The sequence below is a fragment of the Mesoplodon bidens genome, assembly GCF_964165515.1.
Source record: "Mesoplodon bidens genome assembly, chromosome: 14".
Lineage (NCBI taxonomy): Eukaryota > Metazoa > Chordata > Mammalia > Artiodactyla > Ziphiidae > Mesoplodon > Mesoplodon bidens.
In genome coordinates this window covers 82,587,143-82,607,795 of record NC_138170.1, presented here as the reverse complement: position 1 = coordinate 82,607,795, position 20,653 = coordinate 82,587,143, and the positions used below count along the sequence as shown (strand labels likewise).

The following is a 20,653-nucleotide window of genomic DNA, read 5'->3' as shown; positions in this document are numbered from 1 at the left end:
AATCTTTTAAAAAGCTACCCAGAGGAACTTCCCTGGTGGTCCAGTGGTTAGGACTTGGCACTTTCACTGCAGGGGCCCATGGTTGGGGAACTTAGATCCCTCAAGCCATGCAGTGTGGCCAAAAAAAAGCTACCCAGAAATAATGGGGAATAGGTGGTAAGAGATGTTAGAACACTGTTCTTTGACCACAGCTTAGTGCTTGCTTAGCAGAGCCCCCAGTTCCCAGTGTGTCCACACACACACACATGTGTCCATGGACACACCTGACACGCCGTGGGAAAATGGGGAGCAACTGGACATCACAGCCCTCCCTTGGCAGAGAAACTTTAAGCCTCATGAGGTGACTCCTCGGCAATCCATTCATCACGAGAATTGACCGAACACAGACTTTCTGAGAGGTGGACAGGTGAATTGAAAAAGTGTGTGCAATGTTCTAGAGTCTTAGGGAGCTCGGGGATACTTCTGATGTTATGAGTAGACGTGTGTGTGTGCGCGCGCATATACGTGTATATAAAGTATGCAGTGTCACCCTTCCCCGGCCCTACAGCCCCGTTCCTGAAGATTTCAGATATTGAGTCTGCCGCTCATCTGGGCGGTTTCTGCTTCAGCAGGACCCAGTGGCTAACACCTCATAAGGCCACACAAAACTTAAGATCATGGACAGTGCTTGGGATCGGAGAACTTGTCTGGACGTCATAGGACAGAGGATTTGTGGATACTGATGGAGTTTTATGAGAGCTTTCTGAAGGCCCATAAAACACCTGCTTAACTTACGTGCTTCAGACACATAACAGTCTCCACGTGGAGGCTCACTCAGTCGAGTCTTAGGGTGTCCTTGGCTCTCCTGGAGAAGCACAGAATACGTGGGAGAGTCTCCAAGAATCCGGGCAACATGGATGCCCCGGCCAGTTGCCTGCTGTATTGTTAGATGATGGTTCTCCTCAGAAAGGGAGGCTCTTTTCCCTTGAACTATATTCCATTCAGTTGAAATCTCAGTATGTGAAAGGGCCGACTTCATTTGTCACCCCTTCCCTTGATCAAGTGTTGTATGAAACACTTATATAAACAGGTGAAGAAAGGCTATTCTTGTTGGGTCACGTAGAAGTCACCTGGAAGATGCTGAAATAATTAGTTCTAAAGCAGGTTCAATTTTATGTTACACAGATTATATTCCTTACAGATTTTAAATTCCATAGTTTCAGATTTGCTTACATTTTAAAATTGATTCAAGAAATGCCTTGTCTCAAGAATGAAACAGTGATTTCATTCCTAACGTCTGGCATAGGGTCTGATTCTGTTGAAAAGAAAACCGTCCTTTATCCTGTTCATAAGACCTGTGAAGAGTTCTGATGAATGTGCTTGGCAGGAACACTGTTAGCAGTGTTGTCATGTGGTTTCATCACGTATTTTGTGCAGGATTTTGTTTTCTCCCCAAATCAATAGACGTATTTCTTGGTTGTGCAGTTTAGTCTTTTGATAGGTGAACAGTATTTCTCCATTTCCCCTCTGCTGCATACATTTCCAGTGATGTTTAAAGCTGGGTTTGCTCTAAATGTCTAGTGCTAGTCTATACTGCCCCTTTGAGCAAATGTAGAAACTGGGACCATCCTTACCCAATGAATGAGCTGTTTGCCCTAGTTGTTTCGAGGCATGGACTCCCTGTGGAAAAGGACATTTCTCCTGTTAGGGGGTCTGCTTGTCAGTTCAGTAATGGAGTGCTTGAGCACATTATTGATTTCTCAGATGAAGGGTTTTTGTGTTTTTTTTCCCCCTGAGTTATCCCATATATATTTCGGAGTTTAAAGAGTCAGTGCTAGACAGGCCATGTTCATGGATTGGAAAACTTAATATTGTTAGGTTGGCAATACTTCCCAAACTGATCTACAGATTCAGTGTGATCCCCATCAAAATAAAATTCTAGCTGCCTATTTGCAAAAACTGACAGGCTGATATCAAAATTCAGACGAAAATGCAAGGGACCCAGAAGAGCCAAAAGCAATCTTGAAAAAGAAGAACAAAGTTGGAGGACTCATTCTTTCTGATTTCAGAACTTTCCACAGAGCTATAATAATCAAGATAGTGTGGCACTGGCGTGAGGATGAGCATATAGATCAATGAAATAGAATTGAACCCTTACATTTACGGTCAGTTGATTTTCAACAAAGGTGTTAAGACAATTCAATGAGGAAAGAACCGTCTTTTCAATAAATGATTCTGGGGCAGTTGGATAGCCAAAGCAAAAGAATGCATTTAGACCCCTACCTCACACCATAATAAAAAGTTAATTCAAGATGGGTCAGAGACCTAAATGTAAGAACTACAACTATAAAACTTAGAAGAAAACACACATGTAAATCTTCATGACCTTAGATTAGGCAGTGACTTCTTAGATGTGACATCTAAAGTACAGACGACAAAAGAAATAGTAGATAAACTGGACTTCATCCAAATTAAAAATTTGCGTTTCAAGATTTTTTTTAAAAACGGTCAAGAATTCGGGGGGCTGGCTGTGGCTTTCGGATGAAGTCTAGGCTCTGACTCCAGCCCGCCAGTCCCTTCGGCTGATGGGCCCCCTTATCTTGGCTGCAGTATTTGTCCTCAGTTCCCTCCCTGGAGGATGGCCACGGCCACCACTTTCCTCTGCAGGCCTCCGCGTGTGTCCCTCCCCTTAGCCTCTGGCGGTTCTCACCTTCATCTTTAAAACTCACTTCTTCCAGACGCTCCCGTGGTTTTCTCCGTTTGACAGTTCACTTCTGGAGCCCGTGTATCCTCAGTTCGGATCATGTTGACTGTCGTGCACCGGTTCTTTCATTGTTTGGGCAGCACTGAGGGTCCTGGGGGATGGTCAGCTGCTCGACAGTGGAGTGAGGCTAGCTCTGGATCCTTGGGCGTCCTCTGTTGAGGGCACGAGGCGCAGTGGAAGGGGCCTCAGAGTGCGAGGCCGAGTTCCCTTCCACCCTCCGCTCTGGCTCCAGCGAGCCCTGCATCTTGAGCAAGTCTCTTATTTTCATCGTTTCTGTTTCTTCTGTGACGAAGTGAACTGGATAGGGAGCTCTCACAACAGATGGAGGCAGCTCTCAGTCCCGCCCGCTTGACCTGTGAACTCCTTGTTCGTCTTTTGCTCCCCTTGTTTCCTTCGTCAGAATCTCCAGGGTTAGCACTTATGGTATCATCTGTGAAACCCCAGTTGAGCACATTTTGGACCCCAGACCCTGGACTTAGGCCCAGGGGATTCATTAATGGTCTTTGCCCTCAAAAAGCTGAAGGCTGGAGTTTCCCAGCGGTGGTGGGCTTGGCCGTATTCTCAGCTGACCAGGTGGACAGTCTGCCCTCAGGCTGGAGCAGTTAGGTGTAGGGCCATGGCCCCTCTGCTGGGATTGATGGGGTCAGGAAGCAAATGTTCATGTGTGTTACATAGCAGGTATTCACACACGTGGTCTCACTCAAGCCTTCCTATATTTGCTGCCCTTACTAGAAATTGTTTTCCTGTTTTCCCAGGAGGAAACTGAGACAGGGAGCTTAAGTAACTTGCCCAAAGTAAGAGGCAAAATATTGTTTTTGTGTTTTTTTGCTTGAAAGCCCCGCCTCTTCCAACATGTAGCGTTACTGCCTTCCTTCTCGAGGACTGCTTTTGCCACACCAGGAGCTTCTTGCCACTGTCAGGAACTTAAGGCTAGTAAATAAGTAAAATCTCGTAATTTCCAAATGGCTCATTCTTTCAGCCAGTTTGGGGATACTGGCATTTGTCATTTCCTTCTCCAGCCTGGTAGGTGGCATTTATGAGTTCCAAGATAAGAATTTTATGTCCCTTTTTTGGTGTGTTTAAGAGGGGAAATTCTCTAATTTAAAAAGAAAAAAAATTTTTAAGGGTGTAAGTGTCTCTGTGTACTGCTTTTTAAAAATTGAAATCTGGACAGGATTAAAAACCACTAACATCTTAACTGTTTTCAGGATTCACAGCTTCGCCAGAGCACAGCCTATAGTTTACACCAGCCTCAGGGAAACAAAGAGCACGGCACTGAGCGGAATGGCAACCTCTACAAGAAAAGTGATGGGTACGTAGACGGCGTTGCTAGAGTTTCAGTGTGTGTTTGTAATCTCCTGTGTCCAAAATTTCTGAACTCTTTTTTTTTCTCCATTTATCTGTAAGGATCCGAAAAGTGTGGCAGAAAAGGAAATGTTCAGTGAAAAATGGTTTTCTGACCATATCCCATGGCACCGTAAGTATCCTCTGTCATCACGGGCTCCGCTGTAGCGGGATGAGGGGATGTGGGCTGGAGGCCTGGTAAGGGGACCGAGGCCTGCGCTGCGGCACGCGGCGTGCATTGTAAACAAGGTCCCTGCTGAGAAGAGCTTGTTTGGGTGCCGCCTCGGTTTGGTGCCCTTGTTGATGCTCCCCTAGCAGGGGCCCTTGCTGCCTCACAGGGTCAGGAACACCTGAGGAGCCAGGCGGTCTGTATTCAGAGGCCTGTGACTCCCAGAAACAAGCAGCAAACCACTCCCCGGCTTTCTTTGTCTGTGGAAATTGAACATCACACTTGGAAAGAGTTCTCCTTTTCCATCAAGGGAAAAGAGTTTAGGTAGTCAGGAGTCTGGGCATCAGAAATCCAAGAGAAGAGAGACTTCAGTAATTTTATTGTAGACATACTGCACCCAGCCTTCATCAGGTTCTTTTTCTACGACCCTGTGTATAATTGCCCATGCAGGAAACTGAGCCAACATATGCTGAGCTAGTTGGAATACCAGTTGGAATAAAATGATTTACTTAATCTGGCTTTCGGAGACGAGGGATTGTGTAACCACAGTTACAAACACAGCCCTTTTCCACGGTGGGCTTTAGGCATATTATCACCTTACCTGGTGTGATGGGATCTGGTGAAAGCCGTGGAGGCTGGTAGATATTTTTTAAATGTCTGAAGGCAGAGTTGGTTGCTGTTTTGCTGAGAACGAGGACGCTGGTGGTGACCTAGGTTCCTGCACCCCAGGCAGGAGGCCTGGCCCTGACCTCAGTCCCATAGTGGAGATGAGCCTCAGCCTTTGTCTTTCTTCCCCCGTCCCCACCAGCTCCCCTGTGAAAGGCACAGCTGGGCGGGAGCGCAGACAGCCTTTTCAGGGCCCTGGACAGAGGTCATGGCTCAGTGTGGTTCCAGAGAAACCCTGCCCTTGTCAGTATTTAGGAGTGAGGAGACAGAGTAAAGCCCCGCCTGAAGGGTGGCCGGCAGCGTGGACTGTGTTCCACGGGGTGGGGGTGGGGTCCCTTCCTTTTCACCGACTCTGTATGAGAAGGGAGAGAGACCACAGAACTAGCAGATACCAAGTGTCTGGAGGGACCTCTGGGGACCTCTGGCCTGGGGGACTGAACATGGCTCCTGCCTGGGCAAATAAAGGTCGTTTCTCTTTTCCAAAATCCAGCCTTCACTGGCCTTCTTTATGCTCATCACGTCCCTCATGGGGCCATGCAGTTAGGATCCTGATGTACTTTTTTTCTGTATGAACGTGTGTGTGTGTGTGTGTGTGTGTGTGTGTGTGTGTGTGTGTGTGTGTGTGTGTGTGTGTGTGAGAGAGAGAGAGAGAGAGAGAGAGAGAGAGAGAGAGAGAGGGACTGGGTATAAGCGCTGTAGACTAAGAAAGGCAAATTGATTTAGTCACCACTCCTGTTTAAAATGGAGAACGTTAGACTGGATGAAGGCCAGGTTCCCTTCCTGCTCTAACACCTGCGATTCTGTGATTTGCTTTCGAATTGTATTCTACTCTGTTCTGAGTCAGGTTTACTGCCTCAGTGCGGAAAATCTCATAAAACAAGACTGGGTTTCATTTCATATTTGTTTACAGCTCTAAAGCCAGTTGGGATATTTGCTTCATTGGCGTGTCCACTAGACCCAGGGCCTCGGCTTAAGCCAAAGAGTGGTTCTCCCCCCGACCACAGGAATGATAGCAGGTCTGGTAATCCTTTGCTGACAGCATAAACTTTGGGTCTCTTCATTTCTGTTGCTTGAGCTTCCTCTCAAAAGACATGGAGGCTTAGTTTTCTTTAAATGTTGATGGGTTGCCCCAGTTTTTGGCAGATAGTAGGGGTATAACTAGCTTTACTGGCATGCGGAGAGCTCAGCTTGTCACGCCACTCGCATGTTGTGTTAGTGCTTCGCCCTTGGGGGGATCCTTCTCTAGGGAGTCCCGCTCTCTGGACGCCGCCTCCTGCCTTAGCTTCCTTCCAGCCCAGAGGCGTGGCAGATGGAGGCTCCGTCCCGCTGCCTCTCCTGGGAAAGGAGTGGGTCCCTGTGGCAGCCGCCTCTGCTGCGGGGTGCCCTGCATGCTCTGGGGCGCCGGATCCCGACACCCCAGTGCTGCTGCACCTACAGAGCGTTCACACACTGTGATGTGAACTAACTTCCACCGAGAAAGAGAGTGGAGAGATGCCGGTTTGGTTTGGTTTGGTTGGATTTGGCTCCTTTCGTGGCTTACCTGTTCAGCCAGCATCTCCCTGAGTATGTTTGTTAATTTACCGTCAGGAAAAAAGGGACAGTTTAGGACATGAGATTCTTGTATTCTGTATTTTAGCAGAGGGACAGTGATAGCATAGTTGGTATTCCCCGTTAGACAAGGCTAATTGTGTTTTCTGGCCCTGGAAAGAAGTTATCCTTGGGACAAAATGACTCTAATTAGATATCCTCTTTGCCAAATTCGTCGCTTTGCCACACCACCAAAGGCTGGAGACTGTATTAAGCTGGAAGAAATGTCTGTTGTTTCTTACAAAATCTAAAAAAATTTTTTAAATGATCATCGGTCATGCAGAAGGGAGACTAGAAACTTCCTTTTAAAAGCCTGACAACTTGGAGGAGAATGGAATGGCCTGACTAAAATGGGAGCTTCACTAATAATCCGTGTCTTCATGGCAAACACTTAGGGCTGTAGGGTCTGCTTCCTGCCCCTTCCTGAGCTTTCTCCTAAATCAGGGCTTCTCAAATCAGGCTCTCAAGGAACACTGGTATCTGATGAATTAGATAGACCTGTTCTATAGCTGAATTTCAATGAAGACAGCATTTTCCCCAAATTGTAGCAGGGAGGGGATTTAATGGATAGAATGTTCTCTATTTAAAATTTTTCTTCCATGAATTTTTCTTACAGCCTTGCTGTCAGCTAATCGTTAATCTGAATGGGCCAGTAGCAAGCAATTATTAGTGTAAAACTTGGAACAGCTTAAGATGGTCAGCTTCTACGTTTTGTGGACCATTCTCACGGTTGTCCTTTTTGAATAGTAGCCACATTTATACCTTTATCGTTATTCCTACTTCACATATAGGCACTGGATATTTTTCCATATTTTGTGGTGCATACACTGTGAAGTAAGAAATCTATCTTTGAGGGTAGTTGTGTCTCAGTAAGAATGAACAACTTTCCTAGTAGCACAGGGAAAATGGAAGAAGGCAGGTTGGGGGGCAGGGGGAGTACTCACTCCAGTGTGGCTCTTTGCAGCACTTGAGATACTTAGAGGTAATCCTGGGAAGAGGCTCTGCTTCCCAGGAAGCCATGGCAAGGGCAGGAGAGAGTGGCCGTTAAGAGCCTGGGCTCTGGGGCCGGGCTGCCTTGTTAGAACGTTGACACCGCTGCTCCCAAGCTGTATAAGCTCCATCAAATTATTTAGTCTGGGGCTTCCCTGGTGGCGCAGTGGTTGAGAGTCCGCCTGCCAATGCAGGGGACACGGGTTCGTGCCCCGGTCTGGGAGGATCCCACATGCTGCGGAGCGGCTGGGCCTGTGAGCCATGGCCGCTGAGCCTGCGCGTCCAGAGCCTGTGCTCCGCAACGGGAGAGGCCACAACAGTGAGAGGCCCGCGTACCACAGGAAAAAAAAAAAAAAAAAAAGTCTGTCGTGGACAGTATCTTTATCTATAAATGTGGAGTAGTTTCTGCCTCAGAGTGCAGCTGGGAAAATTAAATGAGTTAATTCATTAAAAATGCTTACAACAGTGCCCGCCTCAGGTAAGCACATAATAGGATAATAACAATAGCACCAGCAGCAACTGAGTAAAGGTAGCTATTATTATTCAAAATCATCCTCTTGTCCATGGAAGTTTTCTGTATTTACCAAAGTGCATCACCCCCTTTATTGCTCCTGCTTCTAAGACTTAGTGGGCACCAGCATTTGGAAGTAGTCCAGGAACATCACCTAAATGCACCTGTATAGTTGTGTGACCATATGAGGTAATGGAATAGGCACATACTTTATATGGGCTGAACACCTTGGTAGAGTGCTTGGTTGCATTTGTGCTGTGGTCCCCTACTGTAGAAACGTATTGTTTGGTGTATTGGTTCCTGGACAAGCCAGTTAATTGTATTAATAAAGATCAAGAATAGGATTGATGGTACTTCTACTTGGAATGGTCAAGGTTTGCAAGATCAGGCAGAGCTTGGAGTCTTTGAATACTGGTTTCTGTTGACCCAAGGGCATCTGTTAGGCATCGGCAGACTGCAGAACACGCAGTGATTTCCACATAAGAGATGTCAGCACAGCCGTGAACCAGGAGAGTCTAGTCCAACCCTGTTTATCCAGCTTCTGCTTGTCCAAGATTGCTGTCATCAAACCCAGTTGTTCACACTGCAAGGATCAGTCCTGTTTTAATGGAGGCCACGCTGCCTCACCCCTGGCTCTGAGCTCAGTGGAGAGGGGTCTATAAATGCAGGTCTGCCCAGATGTAGACGCATGTGAGTGTGTATCTCGATTAATCCCAAATCCAAGCTTTTACAATTTCTTGACATGGCTGGTGGCCACGGGAAGGGGTAAACAAGAACAATTGAACTCTAAGACATTTTATTTGGTCTTTCCTTTAGCGGCTTGGTGGGTGGGTAAGATAAGCCTTGCATACTTGAATATTTCTCCAAGATTTCTGCAAGGCGTTTTGCCATTCAGAATTCTTTTTTTTTTTTTCTGAAATTATCTTCTGCCCTTTGCTTTTTTGGACTAGTTATGATAGTTTCTGAAATGGTAACAAAATAGTCATTTTTGACACATCTCTGACAAAGACGTATTGTAATCTCTGTTACCATTGTGTGGAGGGCAGAAGGTGGGGGACATGTATGTGAACGAGGTGGGTTTTGTTGAAATTTAAGTGACAGATGGCTGGCATTAAGGATTATGAATCTGTCATCTGTCATTTCATATATATATATATAATTTCTCTCTCATTTTTGTGCTGTGAGGTTACTTTCCCTGAAAGTGAGTGTTTATATTCAGGAAAACACTTTTAAGATCACCAGAAATTGATCTGGGTGCCCGTGTGCCCAGCTGATCAGGACAATGTCTCTGAGCTTTAGACGGGGAACATTTTGATCCCGGGGAGCCCACTGCCCTTGACCTCAAAGCTGGGCTGGCATCACCTGTTTCCCCTGTCTGGGTGGGTGTGTGGGCCCCCTGTGTCCCTTGCAGGGAGGGGAAGCTGCCCCCTGGGAGCCGAGGTCCTGGGACGTCCTGTGATGTGCCTCTGTGATGCCTCCCACATAAAAACCTGCCTTCTGATCGCTATCTTTGCAAGCCAGTGAGAACCTATTCTTGCTATAGTTTAATTAGGAATGAGACTGTGGTTTCCCATTCCTTTCCATCCATCTCTGTTTTTTTGTCTTTCAACAGGCTAACCGGCCTCCCGCAAAGCTTAACCTATTAACCTGCCAAGTGAAAACCAACCCTGAGGAGAAGAAGTGTTTTGACCTAATTTCACGTAAGTTTATTTCTCAGATGCTGTGCTGCAGAGAAATTATTTTACACTCTCACTTAGGTCATCAACCCCCTTTCGGGCAGTGCATTCATTTAAAGAATTGGTTTTCAAAGAGAAAGCCCTTTATTTCTGGTGACTGCGTGCCTTTTATCTCCGCTGGTGATGGTCTGCTTGCCGGTCTCTCGATCCGGGGCTTGAACCTGCGGATGGCCTTGCTCCACTCGTGGGACCTGTAAACCTGGGCACGTCCTCTCAGCTTCCCAAGCCTCGGGTTTCCTATTCGTAAACAAGGAGATTATACTAGATCAGCCCTCAAGCCTAAAGGTCCCTTCACTTCACTATAAAAAAGGACAGTTCTGTCATCAGAGCTCCCCTAACTTGAGCGCCGTTAGAACTGCTGCACCACTGATGTGATGAGGCCCCCGGCAGAGCTCCTGAAACTCTCGGGTTGAAATCTACTTGTCTTCCCGCCCCAGAATTAGTGTTTCTGCTCCTGTGCTGCTCGTCTTTGTGGCAGACCCAGAAGAACCACCACAGAACCATCCATTGTGGCGAGTGGCCTCTCAGCATCGCCTAAGGAAGAGGGAAAGGGCGAGCGATGTCTTAAAGAAATGTGATGGCCTTTTGGTCTTGGCAGTTTGCGGTGGCAGGGTTACAGTTTGGGGGAAGGAAAGGGCCAGCTCCCCTTTCTTTCAAAAGGCAGTCACTGGGGATTTAGGAAAACTCCAGACCGTGCCTTTGGGAAGATGAGTGCTGTCTTATTTGCCCCAGTATCCCGAGCATGAGGTGGCTGCTTTTTAACCTGTGTGTTGGGTTGTATTATTGAGGGTAGGAAGTTACTATGTAAGTTAATGCTCACAGCAAACTTAGAGGAAATGATTACCAGCTCCTCTGTGCTTGGGGAGGAGACGGAGGCCCGGGCTGGTGCCTGTTCTAATGCACCTGGTCCAGAGGCCCGGGCCGGTTCCCTCTTCTCATATGCCCGGTCCAGAGCTGCAGGAGCATGTTGAGCAGTGTGATATGTGGTTTGGGTGCTGTTTGTTCTGATCTTCAGCTTCCAGACCGATTTGCAAAATAAAAATTGACTCTCTCCGGCTTCCAGTCCTGTGTCCCTGCTCAGTTTCATCAGGCCCAGCTTCCAGGCCCGTGTCCCTGCTCAGTTTCGTCAGGCCCGCAGGTGCATGTACCCTCCTCACTCTCAGATCCTTCACTCCCTCAGGACGGTGTGGAATGTGGAGGATTGCCCATGCTTTAAAATGTGCCCCTGGATGGCAATAAAAAGTGACAGTTAAAGGGAGACCGCTTGGGGGTCGTATGTGACGTCAGCTAGTGTCTAGGGGACACTTGGAGGGCTGTGGCCTTTCCATCTTCTGAAGCACTAACTCACGAGAAGTGGCGCATTCCCCTCCAGTAGCTGATTGGCAGTTAGTCACGGAGTGTGGGTTCTGCGCACGGGGAGGTGGGCCCGCACACCCTCGCTTGCCCCGGTTGCTCCAACACCCCTGTGGGGCCCCCGTCAGAGACCACGTGTGCAGAAGCATTTCTTTCAGGCGTGTAGATGACTCGGCAGCCTCCCAGCATACACATTTGAACAGGTGGCCAGGCCCCGAGGAGGATCGGTAGGTGTGAGCGTGCCTTGTTGCTACAGGCGTGAGTTACTGCGGGCATCTGGTTCTGTGCTCACGCTCTGGCCACCTGACATTTGCAAGATTTCATCAGTGTCTTTGCTCTGTTGCCTGACGTGATAAATACCTTCGGTCAAGAGCTTCCAGCCTCCGGTACCCGGAAGGGCTTGCTGAGTCTGGTCCTAGGCGCTGAGTCCACTGTCGTCTTTGAAAAATGTTCTCATCTCTTCTTGCCACTGTCTTCCAGTGGGTAGAATGAATCCCGGTCCTCCACACTTGTCATCCTCAGCTAGTTTTCAAGAGGTGATGCTGCCCTGGGAGCGTGTGTAGTGGCAGTGCTTTGTTGCAGCGCTGTGTGGGTTTGGGTCGTTACAGAGAAACGTCGAAACTGGTCAGACCCCCCACCCCCACCCCAGGAACCATCAGGGGAGACACTGCAGAGCGAGAAAACCGTGACCTGATGAGCGTCCTGAGAGGTGGGGGCCTGGCTTCGGGTCTGACTCTACCTGCTCACCAGGCTGCTGGGACACACACGTATCCCCGAGACACCTTGGTGCTTGTGAAACATCTGGGTGGCTGGAGAAATAAAAGTCAGGCTCTAGATGGGCAGCGAGGATGCTATTTCAGGTGTGAGTCTACCAGGCCCTGAGGAGCCGCCCCTTCCTCCTGTCCCTCAACCTGCAAAGCCAGCTTGGAATCACCCAGAGAGCCCGGGAGGAACAGGCTGACTGCTGGCTTCAAGCTGTTTCCCTGCAGGATCCTCCTTTACCTATCTTTCCCCCAGACAGGGACTCCCCGCCCAGATCAAGCCATCAGTGGGCCTGGCTTCTCAAGGACGACATCCCTGTGGCAAGGCCAGCCCTTCTGGAGCTTGTCCAGTCCTCTTGCCCTCAGATTGACCCCACTGTTTCCGAATTCAAGTCCTGAGCCATTATCCTCAGATCATGCAGTCATGCCAGGTGGGGTGAGAGGTGTAGGAGAAGGTGCACATGATCTAGGTCAGTCCCCTGAGTGGGATGGACCCACAGGGTACCTCTCCAGGTCCACATGGGGGGTTCGTGGTTGGCTGGAGCCCGAGCCTGGGGCCGAGAAGCAGCCCTTCCCAGGATACCGTCGCAGCAGGGCTCTGGAAACCTCCTCTTTTCTCCTCCCTCTAGTTGAATCTGCTAGAAACTGTTCTTGGTGTAAAGGCATCTTGAAAGAGTGTCCATACAAGGGAATTCTTTTTTTTTTGATTTATTTTTTATACAGCAGGTTCTTATTAGTTATCTGTTTTATACATATTAGTGTCTACATGTCAATTCCAATCTCCCAATTCATCCCACCACCACCCCACCACCACTCTCTCCCTTTGGTGTCCATAGGTTTGTTCTCTACATCTGTGTCTCTGTTTCTGCCTTGCAGACTGCTTCGTCTGTACCATTTTTCTAGATTCCACATATATGCGTTAGTATACGATACTTGTTTTTCTCTTTCTGACTTACTTCACTCTGTATGACAGTCTCTAGATCCATCCACATCTCTACAAATGACCCAAATTCGTTCCTTTTGATGGCTGAGTAATATTCCATTGTATATATGTACCACATCTTCTTTATCCTTTTGTCTGTCGACGGGCATGTTGGTTGCTTCTATGACCTGGCTATTGTAAATAGTGCTGCAGTGAACATTGGGGTGCATGTGTCTTTTTGAATTATGGTTTTCTTTGGGTATATGCCCAGTAGTGGGATTGCTGGGTCATATGGTAATTCTATTTTTAGTTTTTTAAGGAACCTCCATACTGTTCTCCCTAGTGGCTGTATCAGTTTATGTTTCCACCAACAGCGCAAGAGGGTTCCATACAAGGGAATTCTTATTTGGAAATTTTCACAGAGAATTTCCCCTGCTTCTCCACCATTCACGTGTTAAAATGCAGAATTGGCCACAGAAATGGGTTGCTCCCCCGTCTCCTTGATTTTCCTGTGGCATCTGTGTCTGGTCTGACCATGAAGTGGCTTCAGGGTCTTAGGCTTGATGTTAGACCTGGTCCTCTGGTGCAACCTGCCATGGTCATGGCTTCCCGAGGACTCTGAGATCCACTTAGGGTGGATGTGGACCTGCCCCCTCCAGCCCTCCTGCAGGTAAGGCTCTGCACACCAGGTAGAGTGGGGGCAGGGAAAGCGGCCTCTCTTCCTAGCACCCGACCACTAACATTTGGATCACAGGATTAAGTTTATTTTTCTGAACTTGACACGGGTCTCTTTTTTTTTTTTTTTTTTTTTTTTTTTTGCTGTACGCGGGCCTCTCACTGCTGCGGCCTCTCCCGTTGCGGAGCACAGGCTCCGGACACACAGGCTCCGCGGCCATGGCTCGCGGGCCCAGCCGCTCCGCGGCACGCGGGACCCCCCGGGATCGGGGCACGAACCCGCGTCCCCTGCACCGGCAGGCGGACTCCCAACCACTGCGCCACCAGGGAAGCCCCCCCTCTTTTTTTTTTTTTTTAAGTAATTATTTTATTTTTGGCTGTGTCGGGTCTTAGTTGTGGCATGTGGGATCTTTCATTGTGGCATGTGGCCTTCTCTAGTTGTGGTGCAGGCTCCAGAGGGCGTGGGCTCAGTAGTTCCTGCGCGCTCGGGCTTAGTTGCTCGTGGCACGTGGGATCTTAGTTCCTGGACCGGGGATGGAACCCGCGTCCCCTGCATTGGAAGGCGGATTCTCAACCCCTGGACCACCAGGGGAGTCCCTTGGCACAGTTCTCTGAAACCCTGTTCCTTTCCTCAGTAACAGGCTGGGGATAGAGGGTGCGGGGTGTCCCCTCTGTGTCAGGAAAACAGGAAGGAAGAGGATCAGAGCTGGGGTCAGAACCTGACCCCTCGGCCGCTGGGTGCGCTTGTTCCTGCCTCTGAACCTCTCTGGGCCTCAGCCTCCTCCCAGTCAGCTCACCAAGAATCATCCTAAGAACTAAAGTGCTTTCAGGAGTGTAAAAGCCGCAGTGTTCGCTCACTTTGAGGGGCACAGGTGTTTATTGTGAACCCCAAGGACAGTCCCTGCCTGTCACTGCTCTGCCATCTGCAGAAGTTGGATCTCCTCCCTTTTTTTTTTCCTTTTTTGTTTTTTAAATTTAATTCTTTTTTACTTCGTTTTTGGACTGATTGTAGGCAAAGAATTTCTGTATATCCCTTACCCAACTCCCCCTAATACTGACAGCATAGTACAGGTTGTCAGTTACTATTTAGTACATAATATCAGCCATATCTGCAACTGTCAAAACCAGGAAATTTACATTGGTGTGATGCTATTAACTAAGAATCTTACTCAGATTTTACCGTTTTTTCCACTAGTGTCCTCCTTCTGTTCCAGGGTTCTCCCCAGGATTCCACATTGCTGCTGTTATTTTGCCCTAGTCACATACAGTCTATATCAGTTCTGTATCTTTCCTTGGCTTTCATTACTTTGATACTTTGAAAATTATTGATCAGTTTTTTGGTCATACGTCCCTCAGTTTGGGTTTCTCTGATGCTTTCCCACAATTGGATGGAGGCCATACACTTTGGGCTAAGAAGGCCAGAAAGCTTGTAAGATACTCGCTTTAGATAAGGCTTTTACTATTCAAAGGGCCATAACAGTTGGGGGCCAACTCTGTAGCAAGTTAAAAAAAAAAAAAAAAAGCTTTTGAAAGGATAGTGATGGTTTTCATTGAAGAGCTTCAGTTTTGGAAGTTGCTTCTCTTCAGACTTGAATGGAGGATCGGAGCTGGCTCGATAATTTGCATCAGAAAGCCACGGCTCCCAGGCGAGGGCTTGTAAAGGGCAGGAGAGAGTGCTTGGTTGTATACAAATCATTGACTTCGTGGCAGAGTTTAGACTCTTCCTGAGGTTAATTACAAACCACTTTCTTTTGGAATTGTGTATGGATTACTGTCCGGGCTCACAACTGATGAAACCCCTCTTGCCGTGCAGATGACAGGACATACCACTTTCAAGCAGAGGACGAACAGGAATGTCAAATGTAAGTTGTTTGGGGGTGGGACCTTGGAAGGGCAGTTGTCCTTGGGATTTAACACAGCGTCACTGTTATTTTTCTAGATGGATGTCTGTGCTGCAAAACAGCAAAGAAGAAGCTCTGAACAATGCATTTAAGGGAGATGACAATACGGGAGAAAATAACATAGTCCAAGAACTGACAAAGGAGATCATCTCCGAGGTCCAGAGGATGACAGGCAATGACGTGTGTTGCGACTGCGGGGCGCCAGGTGACCCAGCCACCCCCTCCAGCTCTAGGACGTTTAAATCCTGTTCCGATTCACAGAAGCCAGTCACTGATTTTCCCTTTCATTTCAAACACCAAGTTCAGCGCAGCCCAGCCTGAGCTCACGCTGTCACACAGATGCTTACTGAACTGTGCGAAGACTAAGTGGGGGAAAGGGTGGGAAGAGGCCTGCCTCCGGGCCCTCAGAGCAGGCCTGCGGGGAGAGAGCCCCATAGAGCTGAAACGGTTTAAATGCTTTTTGAGAAATGAAAACAGAAGCACACAGCGAGGGTGGAACCAGGGTCATCCGGTCATTGTATTGGCTCCAAACTGCGGCTTTTTCCGGGATTCAGTCCGTCCTCCCTTTGTACCACTTTGTAGAACTTCTGCAGCAACTTTAAGGCGCTGTCTAGTCTGTGACCCTGGAAGAGCCACTTATTTTGTTAGATGTCAGTTTCCCTTTTTGGAAGATGAAGGGACCAGTGGAGATTGTCTGTGAGCCCCAGCCAGCTGCCACATTCCGTGAAATGAGGTGTTTATTTCTGTGTTTTGATCAGGCCTACTGGGGTTTCATTTTCAAGGGACATAAACTATTGTAGATTTTAACAACCAGTATTTTAAGCGTTTAATGAGCTGACTTATTCCGGTAACTCAGATGGGCCGGTGTTAGGGGAGCTGTGAGCTGCTTAGGGTGGCCGTGTGCCTTTTCGTTCCCCTCGTTATGTGACAACTTCCATTTTTAAAAAGGCCCAACGAAAATAGAGTGGACAGTTGAGACGTGCCGTGGGTTCCTGTTACCCTGGAGGCTGTATTTGGGGGTAATTTGAGGAATTACCTCATGGGGTCTCGGACTGTTAAAAACATACCTTTGGCAGGAGATGCTGCAGGGAGTGAAGGTAGCGAATTGTGCTTTTTCCTAGATGAGGACAGTGTAGTACTTGGACTTCGGAAACACTTATAAGGAATCAAAGCTATGACATTTTTGTTTTAAAATGCTAAAAGACAGTCTGAGTGATATAAAGCAGTCTAAATGTACACTCATACCCACCAAAAGCGTGACACAGCCGATTCGGTAGAATAGGTCTAGTGAAGTGGAAACACCAGTGCCCAGGAGCATTTCCGAACTCAGATAAAATGTTTATAATTTGAACATTTAAAAAATAACTTTGCAATCAACTAGTGACCAAGGTTGCAATATTTGCCTCCTATGAGTTTCTGAGGGCAGCAAGCAATTCTAAAGAGAATTGTACTTCTGGGCTGTGATCATGTCCTCAAGAATGTTTTATTTTGAATTCCGTGTTTTCAGTAAATTCAGCATCATCCGTTAAGCATTTCTTGAATGCCTACTCTGGCACTCGGCTAGGAGGCTTCGCTGGGCAAGTAAACATGCGGTGCGGGTGTGGGTTTGAGCCCAGATGAAGGCAGGGCTGCGGTCGGGCTCTGCAGCCTCAAGCAAGGAAGGCCCTTCACCTCTCTGAGCAAGATGGTGAAGACACCTGCCCTGTGTGCCTCCAGGCGCTCTTGTATGTGTTAAATGAGAAATTAAGGCAAAACACCTGCAATTTCTGAAGCTCTCACGCTTTGAGCTATTATTGCTACTATAATTGCTTCAACTCTGTGCTGAACAGAGCATGGCATCAGCACATAGTGGGTGTTCTCTGCCGGTTATTAGCATGTTTGACATACAGACGTGTATTAAGACCGTCCCCCGTGTGGTGCTAGACTTTGTCCCCTTTGCTGGTACCATCAGGTTGGTGGTGGGGGTGGTCTGTATCCAGGGACCTTCGGCCACTAGAGGGCGCCGTGTCCTATTTATTCTTGTAGGGACAGCCCTGCCCCTGGGGAGTGCTTAACAAATGAATGGAAGGATGGGGAGGTGGAGCCCTAGGAAGAGGAGGGAGACTAGATACGTGCACGTGTGTGTATCGTGTGTAAATTGGTGGTAACTAATGGTGAACGAGGGTTCCAGCTGCATGTAGGATCCAAAAAAAAATGCTGATGATGCAACAACTCCATGTTCAGTAACTATGCAAGAAAAAAGTACTGACCCCTGCCCTCCCCTTACGAGCTCCCATTTTCCCCATTCTCTTCGGCAGATCCTACGTGGCTCTCCACCAACCTGGGCATTCTGACCTGCATCGAGTGCTCTGGGATCCACCGCGAGCTGGGGGTCCACTACTCCAGGATGCAGTCCCTAACGCTAGACGTGTTGGGAACGTCTGAGCTGCTGGTGCGTTTCAAAGCCTTGCTTTTGGAGGGAAAACAAATGATCTGAAAGCTAGGTTTTCATTTTGGTACTCGAATCCGTTTCTTAAAATTCCGCTGGGCTGGTAGCTGTTGATATTGCCAAGTGGATTTGGGCAATTAGAAACTCATTGGTAATTCCTCCTCCTCAGCTACTAGTATTACAGTTGAGGGTTGCAAAGCTTTACTCTTTTTTGTATTTGGCTGCGCCGGGTCTTAGTTGTGGCCTGCAGGATCTTTAGTTGCAGCATGCGGACTTCTTAGTTATGGCACGCGGACTCTTAGTTACGGCATGCATGCGGGATCTAGTTCCCTGACTGGGGATCGGACCCAGGCCCCCTGTGTTGGGAGTGCGGAGTCTTACCCACTGGCCCGCCAAGAAGTCCTACAAAGGTTTATCCTTTATTTTTTTTGCAGTACGCGGGCCTCTCACTGCTGTGGCCTCTCCAGTTGTGGAGCACAGGCTCCGGGCGCACGGGCTCAGCGGCCATGGCTCACGGGCCTAGCCGCTCCGCGGCATGTGGGATCTTCCCGGACTGCGGCACAAACCTGTGTCCCCTGCATCGGCAGGCGGGCTCGTAACCACTGAGCCACCAGGGAAGCCCCAAAGGTTTATCCTTAAATGAATAAAATGAATTGAACTTATAAAGGAGCGTTGAGACTGGTATGAGATTCTGGAATAGGATGGTGACAGAGTCCAGTTCATCCCAGTCATTAAGCAGGTGCAGAACCCATAGCCCAGAGACAGTAAAGGACTCGTTCTTCCTGAGTCGTCTGCCGAGTCTGCGGTGCAGTCACTACCTGGCTTAAGCCTCCGGTGGACTTGTCCTCTGTCTCTTATTGTTGCCTTTTGGGAGCGATACTGGTATTTGCTTCTACTGCCTTTGTTTCTAAAGAAAAAAGTGTTTCATTGTTGCTTGGGTGATAACCCATAAGCCATGCAGTGTATTAGGGTGCTGAAGCATTTCCTGTAAAGTGACTTTCAGAGCACTGAGACTGGCCCCACTGAGGAACAAGCATATCACACATGGGCGGTGCTTTGGGGTGCCTAAAACATGAGCTCTTCGGACTGTTTTCAAAGTCTATAACTGCCGATTAGAAGGTAGTATTCAAAATTGTTTCTTGAGGTGGCTGAGCATTGGACAGTGACTATTAAGTGGATATTGATTGCCATTGATTTTAATGTCAAGAGCAATAGTCTTGGCAGAAAATCAATTACTGTGGTCAGTAGATCTCTCGGGGCCGTAAGTCATACCGATGACTATTCTGGATCCAACGTGCCTAAACTTGTAATGCATTTAGAACTATCTTGTCAAATCCTTCCTGTCTTTCCAAGGAGTTCGTTTACGATCTTGAGAGACAAAGCTGGGAGAAACTAGAGTGGATTCTGGTAGCCCAGTTTTAGTAGCATCACTGATGAAGTACTTCAAGTTTACAGCTAAGCTAGCCTTGTCGGGACCCAAGCAGTGTATTCTTGGTTACACACTACAGTTATCGTTAATGTCATAATGCATACAGCCTCCATCATAGAGCTGTGTGTGTGTGGGCGGTATCCTGGGTAATTGGTGATGGCATAGATTTGAAATTCTCAGAGTATATTTTCAGAGAAACATAAATTACTTCTCAGTGAGCACTGGTAAACTACCGCAGTTGCTGTACTGCCCTGGTGGGTTTTTAAAAAACAATTGGGGGCTTCCCTGGTGGCACAAGTGGTTGAGACTCCGCCTGCCGATGCAGGGGACGCGGGTTCGTGCCCCGGTCTGGGGGGATCCCACGTGCCGCGGAGCGGCTGTGCCCGTGGGCCATGGCCGCTGGGCCTGCGCGTCCGGAGCCTGTGCGCCGCAGCGGGAGAGGCCACGGCAGTGAGAGGCCCGCGTACCGCCAAAAAAAAAATAAATAAATAAATAATAAATAAAAAATAAAAAACAATTGGAAGTGTTAAGTGGCTTATGCTGAAGGTAATAACTGTTGATTTTGTACGAGGCTCTTCTCAAGGCACTTAGCGGAGCACTTTGTGGTGTCTTAGCTCATTTTGCTCTTCACTCCCTGTGGCCCTGGTGTATTATCCCCATTTTACAAAAGAGGAACTGAGGCTTAGAATGTTTTAACAAGCCCAAGGTTATGTAGTTATCAAAGCACCAGATCTGGGGTGGAGGCCTCTCTAATCTGATTCCAGAGCTCACACTCTTAACCCTTGAGGACTCTCCCTGTGGAGAGCATTTAAACATCACGGCCGTCCCTCCTCATTCCCCATCCTCATGCCTGACAGATGTCTAGCCGCCAGCTCTCTGGGAGGGAAAAAAGCCCGGCTTTGTAGTCCCAGTCACGTGATGTAAATGCTGCCACCGTGGCCATTTGCAGACCATAGTGTGGATAGCTGAATGTGTGGTGGGAAAGACCGCACACATTATGTAGTAAGTTTGCCGCACAAATACAACTTCAAAAACAGCATAGTAAAATAGTTAGGAAGGGATGAGTTTTGAGTATTACTTTGCTTTTAGTACAGTCTTTTTGTTTGTTTTTTCTGAGGCTGCACCACGCAGCTTATGGGATCTCAGTTCCCCGATCAGGGATCGACCCCTGGGCCCCGGCAGTGGAAGCGGGGAGTCCTAACCACTGGACCACCAGGGACTTCCCTAGTATAGTTTATTTGATCATGAGTTTACATAATGTAATTTTTAATAACGGCTGTTTAACAGCTGGCTTGTGTAAGCTGGTAGGAGCCTGATCCTGACACATCTGTTATACCTTCTTAAATGTGTCTCAGAAACTTAACTGATGATCTGCCTGAGACTACTGCCTACTGCACAGAGAAACACCAGAGACGGTTGGAAGGAGAATGTTTCCATT

At 48.0% G+C, this 20,653-nt stretch overlaps 1 protein-coding gene across 4 annotated transcripts in view; it reads left to right on the top strand.

Annotated features, from left to right (window-relative positions):
• ASAP2 (ArfGAP with SH3 domain, ankyrin repeat and PH domain 2) overlaps window positions 1-20,653 on the top strand; it is a 157,564-nt gene that overhangs the window by 106,387 nt on the left and 30,524 nt on the right. For all 4 annotated transcript variants that reach the window (XM_081253973.1, XM_081253972.1, XM_081253975.1 and 1 more), the window contains exons 10-15: window positions 3,952-4,055; window positions 4,151-4,220; window positions 9,623-9,710; window positions 15,271-15,319; window positions 15,397-15,563; window positions 17,656-17,789. In XM_081253973.1, coding sequence (XP_081110099.1) covers window positions 3,952-4,055; window positions 4,151-4,220; window positions 9,623-9,710; window positions 15,271-15,319; window positions 15,397-15,563; window positions 17,656-17,789 — 612 coding nt within the window. The remainder of the gene's footprint in view (window positions 1-3,951; window positions 4,056-4,150; window positions 4,221-9,622; window positions 9,711-15,270; window positions 15,320-15,396; window positions 15,564-17,655; window positions 17,790-20,653) is intronic.